The sequence below is a fragment of the Camelina sativa genome, chromosome 9 (assembly GCF_000633955.1).
Source record: "Camelina sativa cultivar DH55 chromosome 9, Cs, whole genome shotgun sequence".
NCBI classification, from domain to species: Eukaryota; Viridiplantae; Streptophyta; class Magnoliopsida; order Brassicales; family Brassicaceae; genus Camelina; species Camelina sativa.
In genome coordinates this window covers 3,450,678-3,463,195 of record NC_025693.1, presented here as the reverse complement: position 1 = coordinate 3,463,195, position 12,518 = coordinate 3,450,678, and the positions used below count along the sequence as shown (strand labels likewise).

The 12,518-nt window shown below is 34.9% G+C and overlaps 1 protein-coding gene across 2 annotated transcripts; it reads right to left on the bottom strand.

Moving 5' to 3' along the window:
* LOC104710356 (1,8-cineole synthase 1, chloroplastic-like) lies at window positions 2,386-10,577 on the bottom strand. 2 transcript variants are annotated; one of them, XM_010426933.2, is made up of 7 exons: window positions 10,298-10,577; window positions 9,490-9,763; window positions 9,019-9,397; window positions 8,682-8,900; window positions 7,947-8,085; window positions 7,604-7,855; window positions 2,386-2,866 (listed from the first exon to the last, which is right to left on the bottom strand). In XM_010426933.2, the coding sequence occupies exons 1-7, from the start codon at window positions 10,517-10,519 to the stop codon at window positions 2,564-2,566; spliced, it is 1,788 nt and encodes a 595-aa protein (XP_010425235.1). In that variant the 5' UTR covers window positions 10,520-10,577; the 3' UTR covers window positions 2,386-2,563. The 2 variants fall into 2 exon arrangements, with proteins under 2 accessions (XP_010425235.1, XP_019085930.1); XM_019230385.1 differs by lacking the exon at window positions 2,386-2,866 and having other exon boundaries at window positions 7,698-7,848; window positions 10,298-10,576.

Sequence of the window (12,518 nt, the reverse complement as noted above, 5' to 3'; positions counted from 1 at the left end):
CAAACACCTAAACAACATCACCAGACACATTTTCATTCTCCCCATGAATGAGTCACAACATGGTCAAAACTAACTGGAAAATTCTCTCCGCTTTACAATACGCGGTTGATAGCCTAGTACACCACCTCCATAGAACTCATTTTTTCTAACCCAAATCTTGTTGCGCCTTAGACCTCCATGATTGACTCCTTGAATGAATCTGAAACAATTCTTCTTAATATGTCCTTGAACTCCACAATGATAACATGTAGGACCATGAAACCTTACATCATAAACATTCTCCATTTGACTCCTCTCTCTCAACAATTTGCAACATCTTGGCCAAATATGCCCAACAATACTTAAATGATAACAAACATGTCGAAAACCTTGTCTAGGTGCATTCTGCAATTCAGAAATTCTTGTACCACGTTTTTTTCACAAATACAGTCTCTGAAGCAGTCATTGAAGCAGACGTTATTTTTCCACTTGAAATAAACACTAGATCTGATTTTGAAGTTTTTCCTTCAAATCCAAGGCCACACTTATCTGTTTTACCAATACTCAGAATATGATCCAACTTCTTTGTACCATTATTAAGCATCCTCAAATTCTTTTGAGTTTCTTCAAGTTGCACTATAGCTTGTAATGCTTCTTCTCCCTTCTCTGTTGTATATTTCTCTGTTTCAACGATTTTAGCCTCTAACTTGAGCTTCTCCTTAATCAAAACTGAATTAACCTCAATCACTTTAAGCCAATGTTCATACAACATCTCATACTTCTTACCAAGTTCTTCATAATCCATACTCTCTGAATCACTATCACTTTCACATTCATGTTCAGATGCAGTTGTAGGTTTTGCTGCAGATTTATAAGCATTTGCAGACACTGTTGCAGACGCTGATTCAAAACTATCTTCAAAAGTTGTAAACACCTCAAAATTCTTCAGATCTTCTCTTCTCCATCTGAATCAGTTTCAGAATCACTAGTGACCACATTCATAGCCTTCTTTATTGCTTCCTTAACTTCATCATCTTTCTTCTTTACTCCTTCAGCCTCATATGCTTTGCTTAATTCAAAAGCTTTAAGAATTCCAACAAACTCATCAAAAGCCATCTCATCTAAATTATGAGCTTTTTCAACTGCAGAAATTTTTGACTCAAATTTTGTAGGCAATGATCGCTTCAACTTCTTCACAAGCTTTTTGTCTTTGTACTGCTTTCCAAGAGCAAAAGCCTCATTAGATATATCACATAACTTAGTACTAAACTCAGCCACAATTTCTTTTTCTTCCATCCTTATATTCTCAAATTGTGATGCCAACATATCCAGCTTTGTTCTCTTAACACTTGATGTACCCTCAAACATTTTCTCCAATGACTTCCATGCTTTCTGAGCTGATAAACATTGAGAAATTAACTTGAAGTGACTTGAATCAATGGCATTGTAAATCGCTGTCTTGGCCATCGAATTGCAACTTAATAGTTTTTTCTCTGCAGCAGTCCACTTATCTCTTGGCTTAAGACTCTCAACTCCTTTATCATCCACAACTCTAGGAGGCTTCCAACCAAGCTCAATCGAATTCCAACAATCTTCATCAAGGTTACTAAAAAACACTTGCATACAAACCTTCCAATATCCGTAATTCGATGAATCAAGCAACGGTGGTCCTGTCATAGACGTGCCAACTCTGTATGAATTCATCAAAACTAATTCAAAGCTCTGCCTTACTTCCTGAACTACCCTCACCCTTGATCTACCCAAAATAGACTGAATCTCTATCGAGAACCCGCTCTGATACCACTTGTAAATGCGGATGAGGCAATAATAAAGTGCAGAAAGTAAATAACACAAGAGCTTTGTTAACGAGGTTCGATTTTTCCTACTCCTTGGAACCACGTCCAGATTTCGATTTCACTATAACAAAAAAGCAAATACAACCTATTCGCAAGCGCGTAAATCAAGCACAACCCTCTTAATTCACTGCTCCGTTCTATAACATGAAATCTTAAGGATAATTTTCTACTCTTAACTAAACTCACACCAAGCCTAGATTTAAACCAAGATAAACTAACTTTGGGCTAAACTCTCCCTGAGCCTAGACTTCAGATCTCGAACTCTCTGGAGCAACCTTCACACAAACGCCACACTGGCGAACAAAAAAGCTTGATCACACAAGCACTAAACCGCGAAACTAAGCCGCACACAATGAGAAAGCTCTCTAGGCTATTTATCTTTATGCTCAACTCTCTTACCTCTCTAGGACGTGCTCAACACCTCATTATATATCCATCAAGACTTTCTAATCACCATAGGAGAAGATTTTTAAATTCCATAAGAAAAAACCTTTTTTTGTTTACTATTTTCTTTTTCCTTGTAAAATTCTAATTTAAGCAACCAAAGAAATAGTAGTTTTCTTTTTCAATTTTTCATCAAACCGTCTTTCAATATTGCCTTTTCAAACCTTCTAGAAACTTTTCAGTCATATAAAACAACAACAATCATGTATCACTTCTTGTATCACACAGACGCTAGACAGACCAATACATCTTCAACTTCCTCAAATACATAACTTTAGTGTAAATCAATCTAATGGGATTGGATCAACGAGCAAGGATCGGACACGATCAACGGTTTTGGCTTTGTTCGGACATCCATGACCATCCCCATATTGATACATGCATTGCGACATGCGTGCCAGGTTCATTGCAGCTTCCACAAAACCTCGGGAAAATGAACTGCGAGCCGGTTTTGTTTCGTTGTTCATGTCGTCCCATGTATCACTAATCATCTGCTGCACGTGCTCACGTGCCTCTTCCTCCGAGGCTCCAGCCTCATGCATGTAACATTGGACCGATTTGAGAACGTCTCCTCTCGCCAATTCATCCTACACAGTTTAAACAAAACACTCGCTCGCTCACTTATATGTTAATTAATTATGTGATTCTACGATTTTAATGAATCGGTTAGTTTACAATTATGTTTTCATTGATAATTTTATTTATTTCTTCATTCTTGTGTTTTGACTTTGTTTTGTTTTCCATGGTTTTTCCTTCTGCACTATTATTGGTTTTTTGTTGTCGAGTCACTGTTATTGTCCTTTTTATTAGCATATAAGAAGGAGAAGAGAAGAGAGAGGCCGGGAAGGCCGAACTATGGAAGAAGAAGAGAGTGGCCGGTGAGGCCATGGGAGGCATGAGAGCGGCCAGTTAGGCCGCGAACACAATGAGAAAGGCCATGTGGGCCGTGTGAGCAAGGAAGAGACAAGTTAGCAAGGCCATGAGTGCCTTATAAGAAGAACAAAGGCCTTATAAGAAGAAGAAGCCCAAGAAGAAGGAAATATCTCACAAGGAAGGGAAGAAGGATCCAATGGCCATAAGGGAAGGAGATCTAACGGTCACAAGGCATGGAAGGGAAGGAAATCACGTGTGGCTTTGGTTGGGAAGCATAGCGAGTCAACCAAAGACAAGGAGCTGTCCCTTTCATCTCTCCTTTGAATCCCTTGTGTGCCTAACGGCTCTATGCCTTTGTTTTCTCTATATTAAGCTGTAATTCTCTCATATGTAACACATCACAATATTATTCAATAGAAGAGAAACCGATTTCCTCTCTATACTTGTGTTCTTGTTTCATATTAACAATGTAGAGAGTTTAGGATTAGCGGTTAGAGGCTGCCCTTAAGGCAGCCTATTCTCTTCTCAAATCCACCTAAACTCTTCTTATTTACTGCTTTACTTAGCCTAGATTACTGATTCTTAATCCTCCTTCTCCTAAGTACACAAACTCTAAGTGTTGTGATACTAGAAGAGGATAAGTCTCAAACTAGTGCTTCTCCTAGTTAGGATCCGCTTACTCTCTAGTATTTGGGTTCTATCTAGCTTGTTTATGGGGAGTTCATCACAAGTTGATGTTCTCTCCTCCCCCTTGAGAATGAGTTAGTTTGTTGTGGGTAAAGGGGGATTCATTCACCAAGTGTTTGTCTACCCTCTCTTGTGAGCTTTGTCTCATAAATCCCAACATGGTATCAGAGCAGGTTCTGTTCTTGGTGATTTAAACTCATTCTCAAAGTCGTTTTCTTAGGAGTTAGCTTAGTTAAAGTTTTAGACTTTGCTTAGGTGTTAAATCGCTTAGCTTAGTTTCTTTAAAGCTTTAATTTTGCTTTTGTTGATTAAATCGATTCTCTAGCAGCTCATTGTTGAGTAAGCTTGGTCTCTTGTCTTGTTAGAATTTGTAGACCAAGTGTGTGGAAAGAAATCGATTTTACAAGCCCCATCCTTAAGCTTTACCGATTTGGTAATAGCTTTGTTTATTTTGGGATGTGTGGGAAGTGATGAACCATTGAGCAAATTGTGTTGTTCATGGTGAGGATTCACGGTTCTTGTGTGCTTGTATGAGCCACGAAATTCTTAGGATTTAGTTCTCTTAGGATTTAGTTAATTTTCCTTTAAAGGTTTAATTTTGCTTTAGTTAATTTTCCTTTAAAGGTTTAGTTGCTAAATCGCTTCTTCTTCTTCTCAATGTTGAGAAAGCTTTGTTTCTGGCCGTGGTGTGTCCAGATTCGAGCTTGAGGAAGAGAGAGGTCTTGTTTTTAGCATATATGGTCCGCTTGGTCAAATAGATTAAAGCTGGTCCAAGATGCAGTCTTTTAACCGATGGACACAAGGGTGTTCCAAAGGTGTTTTTTTTTAGCTTTTATTTGAATCTGACCACAAAATCATCTTCAATATGATTTCTTGTGGGATGTGTTCAATTTAAACCATCGAAATACACTTGTTCATGTGATTTCGTGGATCTTGAAGGAATTTATCTTGGAGAACACTCTGTTTAGGTGATTCTTCCATGAATTATGTCATTAAAACCGTGTGGGATTTATTATCCAACGGTTCTTAGAAGTTGCAGCCACTAAAACGCCCATGTTCTTGAGTAAACAAACACCATAGTGTGATACTCTCTAAAGTTCTGGGCTGTTCAAAGCTGTTTAAAGCTTCTTTCAACTCGAGAAAACAGAGTTAAACTCTGTCCATAAGAACTCTTGAGCAAAATCCCCCCACTCTTCCATAATCTTTAATACTTCATACTCTTGGTTACCCTATACTCTATACTCTTTGGTTACTAATACTCTCGGTTACTCTATACTCTCTAAACTCTCTTTTATTTTTCAGTAATATACTCTACACTCTACACTCTAATCTCTCACAATCTCTTGTTTTAGAATCTGTCCCATTGAATTTGGTTTCAGTTTCAACCTTGAAGATTGTGTGGAGCTCGCTTGCTATCTCTAGAAGAAGTGGCGAGGTTGAAGGCTACAAGAAAGCCATGAGGAGGCGCAGCACAATGCCTGGAGTTAGAACCAAGGGCCACCAAGTCTTTGTTAAGCTGGTGGAAGGTGATGAATCAGCCCAAGAGCATGTGTGTTAGTGCCAAGTTGTTGATCGGATGTGCACAAGACTTTAAGGAAGGTCAAGCACAAGGTTTCAAGTGAAATGATGAGATGTCAGCTCATCATCAAGTCAAGGGTACGGGGGAGATCGACTTTCAAGTGACTTCACCGCACCTCACAGTCTATGGTTTCAAATTCACGGCAACAAACAAAAGATTTGCCGATGCGTCTCAAAGATCGGCTCGGACGAAAGCCTTCCACTGCGATTCAGCTTCCGCGTTCTTCACAAAAGTTCTAGAACATAAAGTCACCTTGCCAGTGGAAGTGAAATCATACCAATCCGAGCAGCCGTTCGAAAGTTATGTCCGAAACAGTGGGCATATATCATTCTGACGCGTTTTAAAGAAGCGGTCTCAAGAAGAGAGTTCAAACCGCAACAATGATAAACTCTCTTCCTCTTCTCCATCAAAGACACCGAAATAAAAAGGCTGTGCTCTAAACTCTACTCTATTTAAATTATTTTCTTAAATTCATTATATTAGCTCCATTACTAGCCTTTACTCTCTCATGTGATCTCTTAAATTGTCACTTTTGAAATTGTCTTTGATATTCCTCATATTGTTTTATGAGAGCCTCAAAGAAATTTACTTTGATATTCCTCATACATTATATTATGAGAGCCTCAAAGAAATTTACTTTGATATTCCTCATACATTATAGACTATGAGAGCCTCAAAGAAATGTGAAAAATTGTCTTTGATATTCCTCATAACATACACTTATTGTTTCTTCTTTATCACTTGTTTGAAGGGTAAAGAAGATTATGAGAGCCTCAAAGAAATTCTAAAGGTGCAAAGATGGAGATCATAAGAAGTGTGTTAAAGGCAAGGTGGACTAAGGAAGAGTAGCGGTTCAAAACATGAAGAGAAGAGAGCTGGTTCTTTACAAACCAAGATCAAGGGACATCATGGATAGTGAAGGCTATACTCTTTTTCCCTTAACAAAGTTTTATCCCAAGAGGTTTTCTTTGTTAAGGTTTTTAATGAGGTAGACAACACTAGTCCACTCTTGATCTTTGGTCCTCATAGTGTCCCGCCGATCAAGCGTGCGGGGGAGTATTAGCATGTAAGAAGGAGAAGAGAAGAAAGAGGCCGGTAAGGCCGAACTATGGAAGAAGAAGAGAGTGGCCGGTGAGGCCATGGGAGGCATGAGAGCGGCCAGTTAGGCCGCGAACACAATGAGAAAGGCCATGTGGGCCGTGTGAGCAAGGAAGAGACAAGTTAGCAAGGCCATGAGTGCCTTATAAGAAGAACAAAGGCCTTATAAGAAGAAGAAGCCCAAGAAGAAGGAAATATCTCACAAGGAAGGAAAGAAGGATCTAATGGCCACAATGAAAGGAAGGAAGAAGGATCAAACGGTCACAAGGCAAGGAAGGAAGGAAGGATCACGTGTGGCTTTGGTTGGGAAGCATAGCGAGTCAACCAAAGGGAAGGAGCTGTCCCTTTCAATATACACCAACTCGTGAATGTCACTTTCAGCTCCCATTGGAATCTCATTGTGTGTCTAACGGTCATATGCATTTGTTTCCCTATATTAAGTTGTATGAGAGCTCATATGTAATCTAACACAACACAATTCAATAATAAGAGAATCATTATTTCGTTTATCTCCTCTCTACTTATGTTTATGTTCTTAGTTCCAATGTAGAGAGCTTAGAGTATAAACGGTTAGAGGCTGCCCTTAAGGCAGCCGATTCTCTTCCTAAATCTCACCCTAAACTCTTCTTATTTACTCTTTTCTTAGGGTTCTTTCAAGCTATTTTATGGGGAGTTCATCACAAGTTGATGACCTCTTCTTTCCCTTGAGATCGAGTTAGTTTGTTGTGGGTTTAAGGAGACTTAACCATTGAGGTTTTGTTCTTCCTTGTCAAGAGCTTTCTCTCTTGCAAAACCAACACTTTTGTTGTCACTTCATGCTTTGAGCCGTTTACACACTAAATGCTGACTAACATATACTAAATTATTTTTAAATTTAATAATTAAATTTCAAATGTCTAGCACTTTTAATTTTTAATTAATAATTATATTATTAACAACAGTATAATATTATTAATATATCAAGCAAGTGTTAACTAAAAAATCCTCTCTTCTAACTTTTTTCTCGCGTTGATCCATTTTTTGTTGTATCCCGTGAAATTTTAATTTTGACAAATCAATCAGAATTAGAAAAGAAGTTATAATTTACCGGTGATGTTCCAAGGTCGTTAGCTAGACGAAGGACGGTGGCGGAGCGTCGGACAATGTGTTGTCGGTGTTGAGACAAAGTCTCTAAGTTTTGAAGTGAGATTTGGTCAGAGAAAACACAGTAAAAGTGGATCAGTATTGTTGGAGCAGAAATTGAAATCCAAGCATTTTCCATGTATTCTTCCACACTTGGTTTGTATCCTCTGTTATACCACTTTGCTTCCACTAGATATGTTTTACATAAATCTGCCCACTTGTTTTAACAAAGACAAGAAAAATAAATCATATTTAAAATATAATATTTTAAAGAATCTCAATATAATATATATTTAAATGTTACTTACCGATTTCTTGAGAAATGGGGTGACATCAATATTTTTATATTTGAGAATATCATATCCAATGCCATTGATTTCATTGCACAAAAGAAGAAAACACAATCGCATGTACTCAGGAAGCTCATCAAGACGATTTACATCCCAACTGCACATAATTATTTATTTATTTAGATGCATGCACCTTATAAAAAATAATATGAAAGTATATATTTAAATTATTACTCCCTCTGTTTTAATTTAATTGTCGTTCTAGAACTTAATCTTTGTTTCATATTAGTTGTCGTTTTAGATTTTCGATGTAGATATTTGATGAATATTTCAATCTTATCCCTGATGTTTTAAAGTTTCAACCAATAAAAAAATTATGAAATATATTAATAAAGGGCAAAACAGATAATTTAATAGTTTCCTTAATTTATGTGCAAAAACCTTAAACGACAATTAAAAAAACAGAGTGAGTATAATTTATCATATAATGATCATTTTGCTTGAGATATAAAATGCTACAACTCAAATATACTTACAATAACAACCATGATGAATTGATGACATGAAAAACAAAATATTATTTTGATAATACTATATATATATGTATACATTTATGTATATATATATATATATACACATGATATATATATATATATATATATAGATCTATTTAAATAAATCTATTAAATATCAGTTATTTAAAATTTATTATATGCAAAAAGATTTGAGAAGTTTAAGTAGAAGAGTTTTTACTTATCAACCATGGAAGTGAAGAGTTCAAGTTCTTCAAGAGTGCCATAGATATCATAGATATCGTCAATAGTTGTAACAAGCGCATTAACTATAGTCATGATCCGTCTCAGATATCCAAATTGTGGTTCGTATATTAATCCAACTGTCCAAAAATAATTCTCGACAATTCTATCTCTTACAAAGGGAAGTTCATTAGCCAAACATGTATCCTTCCACCAGCTTCATATAATAAGAGAGAGGATTAATAGAAGGATCATATACATTAAATAACAACGTGAGAAATGCAAAACAGAATATATATTTCTTTTATAATTAGCCTACACATAGTATTATATACCTGGCAACGTATTTGAGATCTTCTTGATGAGTAGTTTGTACGATGTTGAAATCGACTTTGGCAAGTTCGATCAAAACAAGATTCATGTCATGTTTCTTCTCGTATGCATCTATGTACCATCTCGTCTCTAGCCTTCTCATTCTCCAATGGTATGGCATTTCTAACGCATGAATCGCTTTCTCTCGTATTTCCATGTTGTTTGTTTCATCATCAACATATTTTCTTATTTCTTCGGTTGCAAAAGGTCTGATGACTTTATGCAATTTAGTATCCGCTTTGGTGGAGAGATACGACGCTTCATACAAAGAAATGATACTTGGTATACTGTCGCTCTTGAAACTATTGCTTTCTATCTTCTCAATGATCGCATCAAATATATCTGAAAGAAAAGGACATATAAGTTAAAAAATGAAACTGATATACAACGAAATTTAGTATATATATATAGAAGTTGTAATTTTGATATTATACTTTCTGAGACATCAAAACCATGTTGTCTAAGAAGTCGGAATTCGAGTGCCGTTGCATGTAAATCTTCTTCATTGTCACCTTTCCAAGTATTTTTTCCATTTTCATCATGAAAACTTGTTAAAATGTTATTTATTTCTAGCTCAAAATGATACGAAACCCCAAGTTTTTGTAGATCATCGATGAACTCTAATTGCTCGAGATGGCTCTTTGTAACATCAAGCATCCTCTTCACCTTTTCCTTCAACATATCTCTAGCTATTACTTCTTTTTCACTCTGTATATATATATGATTAAACGACATGTAAGTAGTAACTACTCCACTTGTTAATAAATAACCCTCATAAATAAGGGGGGTTATTGGTTTAGGATTCAGAAAGAATTTTAATAACTTTAAAAGTTATGTAAAATATGTTGTTATTCAATCAAGACTTTTTAAAAATCTTTAAAAATTTGGTGTTATTGGTTGTGGATTTGTAAAAAGTTATCTAAAATCTTGATAAATCTAGTGTTATTGGATTAAGAGTCTTATAAAGTCATGAAAAGTTTTATGTTATTCAATTAAAACAAAAGAATCTTGGATTGTTAATGAATTTAAATTTTGTGTTATTGGTTTAGGATTTTATATCATTTCCTTCATAACAAAAGTCATGAAAACTCTTTTATCAAATAGAAAGATTTTAAAAGATTTTACAAGATTAGGAAACACAAATCAGCAAGATTTAAAATAACTTCATAAACCATCTATTATAGTTTCCCTCATAAAACTGACAATTAGGTGCAACATTAAAATGATGACAATATACTTTACCGCATAGTTATTCTTGATGGAGAGGAGATAACAATGGTCCCACGGTGAAGGTTGATAGTTGCCGGAGCGTCGACGGAGGTCAACAGAAGTAGCATCCGGCGTCGTTTTGGTCATGGACTTGCATACAAAACGGTGAGATCCGTGAGGATGTGGAAGCCGAAAATTATGGCTAAAGGAGTTTTGGTAAATTAGAGCTGAACCCATACGTAAAGTAGTAGCCATTGATAATTAGTATTTAGATCTCTTCTTCGTGGTGCATAAGTTTATATAGTTAGGAGATCGCAATCCAAGGGTACTGAGCAGTAAAGGTTATAGAGGAAAAAGAAGAAAAAAAGCAATAATTGGGAGAAAAGTCATGAATTCAAAAGAAGTATTTATAAATTTGACCCAAAGAAACAAGTATTTATAATAGGAAGTCCTTTACCTTTTACTTAATTTTGAGACGAAAAAGTAAAGAAAGTCTTATGTTTTATACTTGATTGGTAAACTTTAAGTTGAAAATAGAATAATTTTTTGTGATTATTCTTTCTATAAGGTATTTCCTAAATTGATCCTAATTTTTGTGGGTGCACAAAAAAAAAAAAATAATAGCGCTTGAGTGGTTAGATGATCAATAAGACCATCTCCAATTAGATTTCCTCATTTATGTTTCTAAAATAGAAAAACTCTATTATAGAAGTAAGCTTTATTCCAATATAATTATCTATTTTTGTCTTTTAAAGAGAATATTTTTGCCTTCATAAATACTTACATATTATGGTTCTGAATGGAAGCATGTTATTTGCGGAACTGACAAAAAATTATGAAAAACGCACATCAGTAACCAATCACCACTATTGTTATAAATTTGTGGTTTTGCAAAAAAAAAAGTAAGAAAGGGATGTGTGCGTTGTTTGAGAAGGAAAAATGCCTTGAACCTCTATAAATATTCAAACAGGTTATTACTCAGCGGTCGAAGGAAAAACACACTTGATTATATATATATATATATATATATATATATATATATATATATTATTTTGATTATTATTAAAAATAGTATATAGCTATCATTGTTATATAATGTTAAAATAATATTGTATTTTAACTTCACTATTATTGGATAAATATTGAAAAACATGTGATATTTTGGTCTACTAAAATTGTTAAAACATGCTATAAAAAAATTTGTTTCTTAATTTCATAACTTTTTGGTCAAAGAATTTTTTTTTCATTTTTCCTAAATATAAATATCCATAACCAAAATTGAACTTTTTATATTTTTAATATAAGAAAAGTTTTTGATATAATTTTTACCAAACACAAATATTCATAAACCAAAATTAATTTTCTTTTTCTAATACATGAAAGATTCACGTACATAGATGTTCAGTCTTTTCACATAAATATAAAAGATTTTGATGAAGATACAATCATTTAACATTATTCGAATCACTTTATCTTTTGAAAAATAAGCTATAAGAGATTTTTAGTAAAGATAATTAATTGGTTTTATACATATTTTTTACTTTTTGTTAAATATATTCTGTATGAAAATATATCTACAAAATATATGAAAATATATTATACATAATAATTTATAGTTATAATGATTATTTATTGAAACAAACACGACCTGGTTTTTTTTAATCATAATTAAACATCCCATAATACTTAACTAAACCCACCAAACCCCAAATCAACATTAAACCAACAAAAACCAATATGCACAGCGGAAACATACCAATACATTAGCATTCTTAACCATTCTAACCAACAACCTAGCATGCTACTAAACATAACCAAGACCAACAACACATAACCGAGATCCTAGATCATCCTCTTGCACATCGCCATGATTTCACGTCACATACCTGCATACCACAAACAAAAATTGAGATGCGTAAGTATTATCATAAATACTTAATGATGCAATTCTCCATCTACTGGACTATACAAACAAGCAGTAAGATCCTTCATGCCGCAAACAACAAACAATAAGACAAACCAGGCAATACAAAAAGCAAACATGTCATCCACTGCTGCTGAAAGTTAGTGTCAACCGACACCAACATGGTGTCAATCGACACTGACACCTGGCGAGACACAACACAGGTGTCGATAGATACAGACCACCTTGTGTCGACTGACACATGCTCGACATTTCATGAAATTCCTAATTGCATCGACCGACACCTCCACATGGCATCGATCGATGCTCGTAGGTCAAACGTGCCATCCT

Excerpts from the sequence above, each read along its gene's own strand:
- LOC104710356 (XM_010426933.2), bottom strand. The coding sequence starts at position 10,519 with ATGGCTACTACTTTACGTATGGGTTCAGCTCTAATTTACCAAAACTCC. Across the intron at positions 9,764-10,297 it reads CCATCAAGAATAACTATGCG|AGTGAAAAAGAAGTAATAGC; the intron begins GTAAAGTATATT and ends ATATATATACAG. Across the intron at positions 9,398-9,489 it reads TGGTTTTGATGTCTCAGAAA|ATATATTTGATGCGATCATT; the intron begins GTATAATATCAA and ends CTTTTCTTTCAG.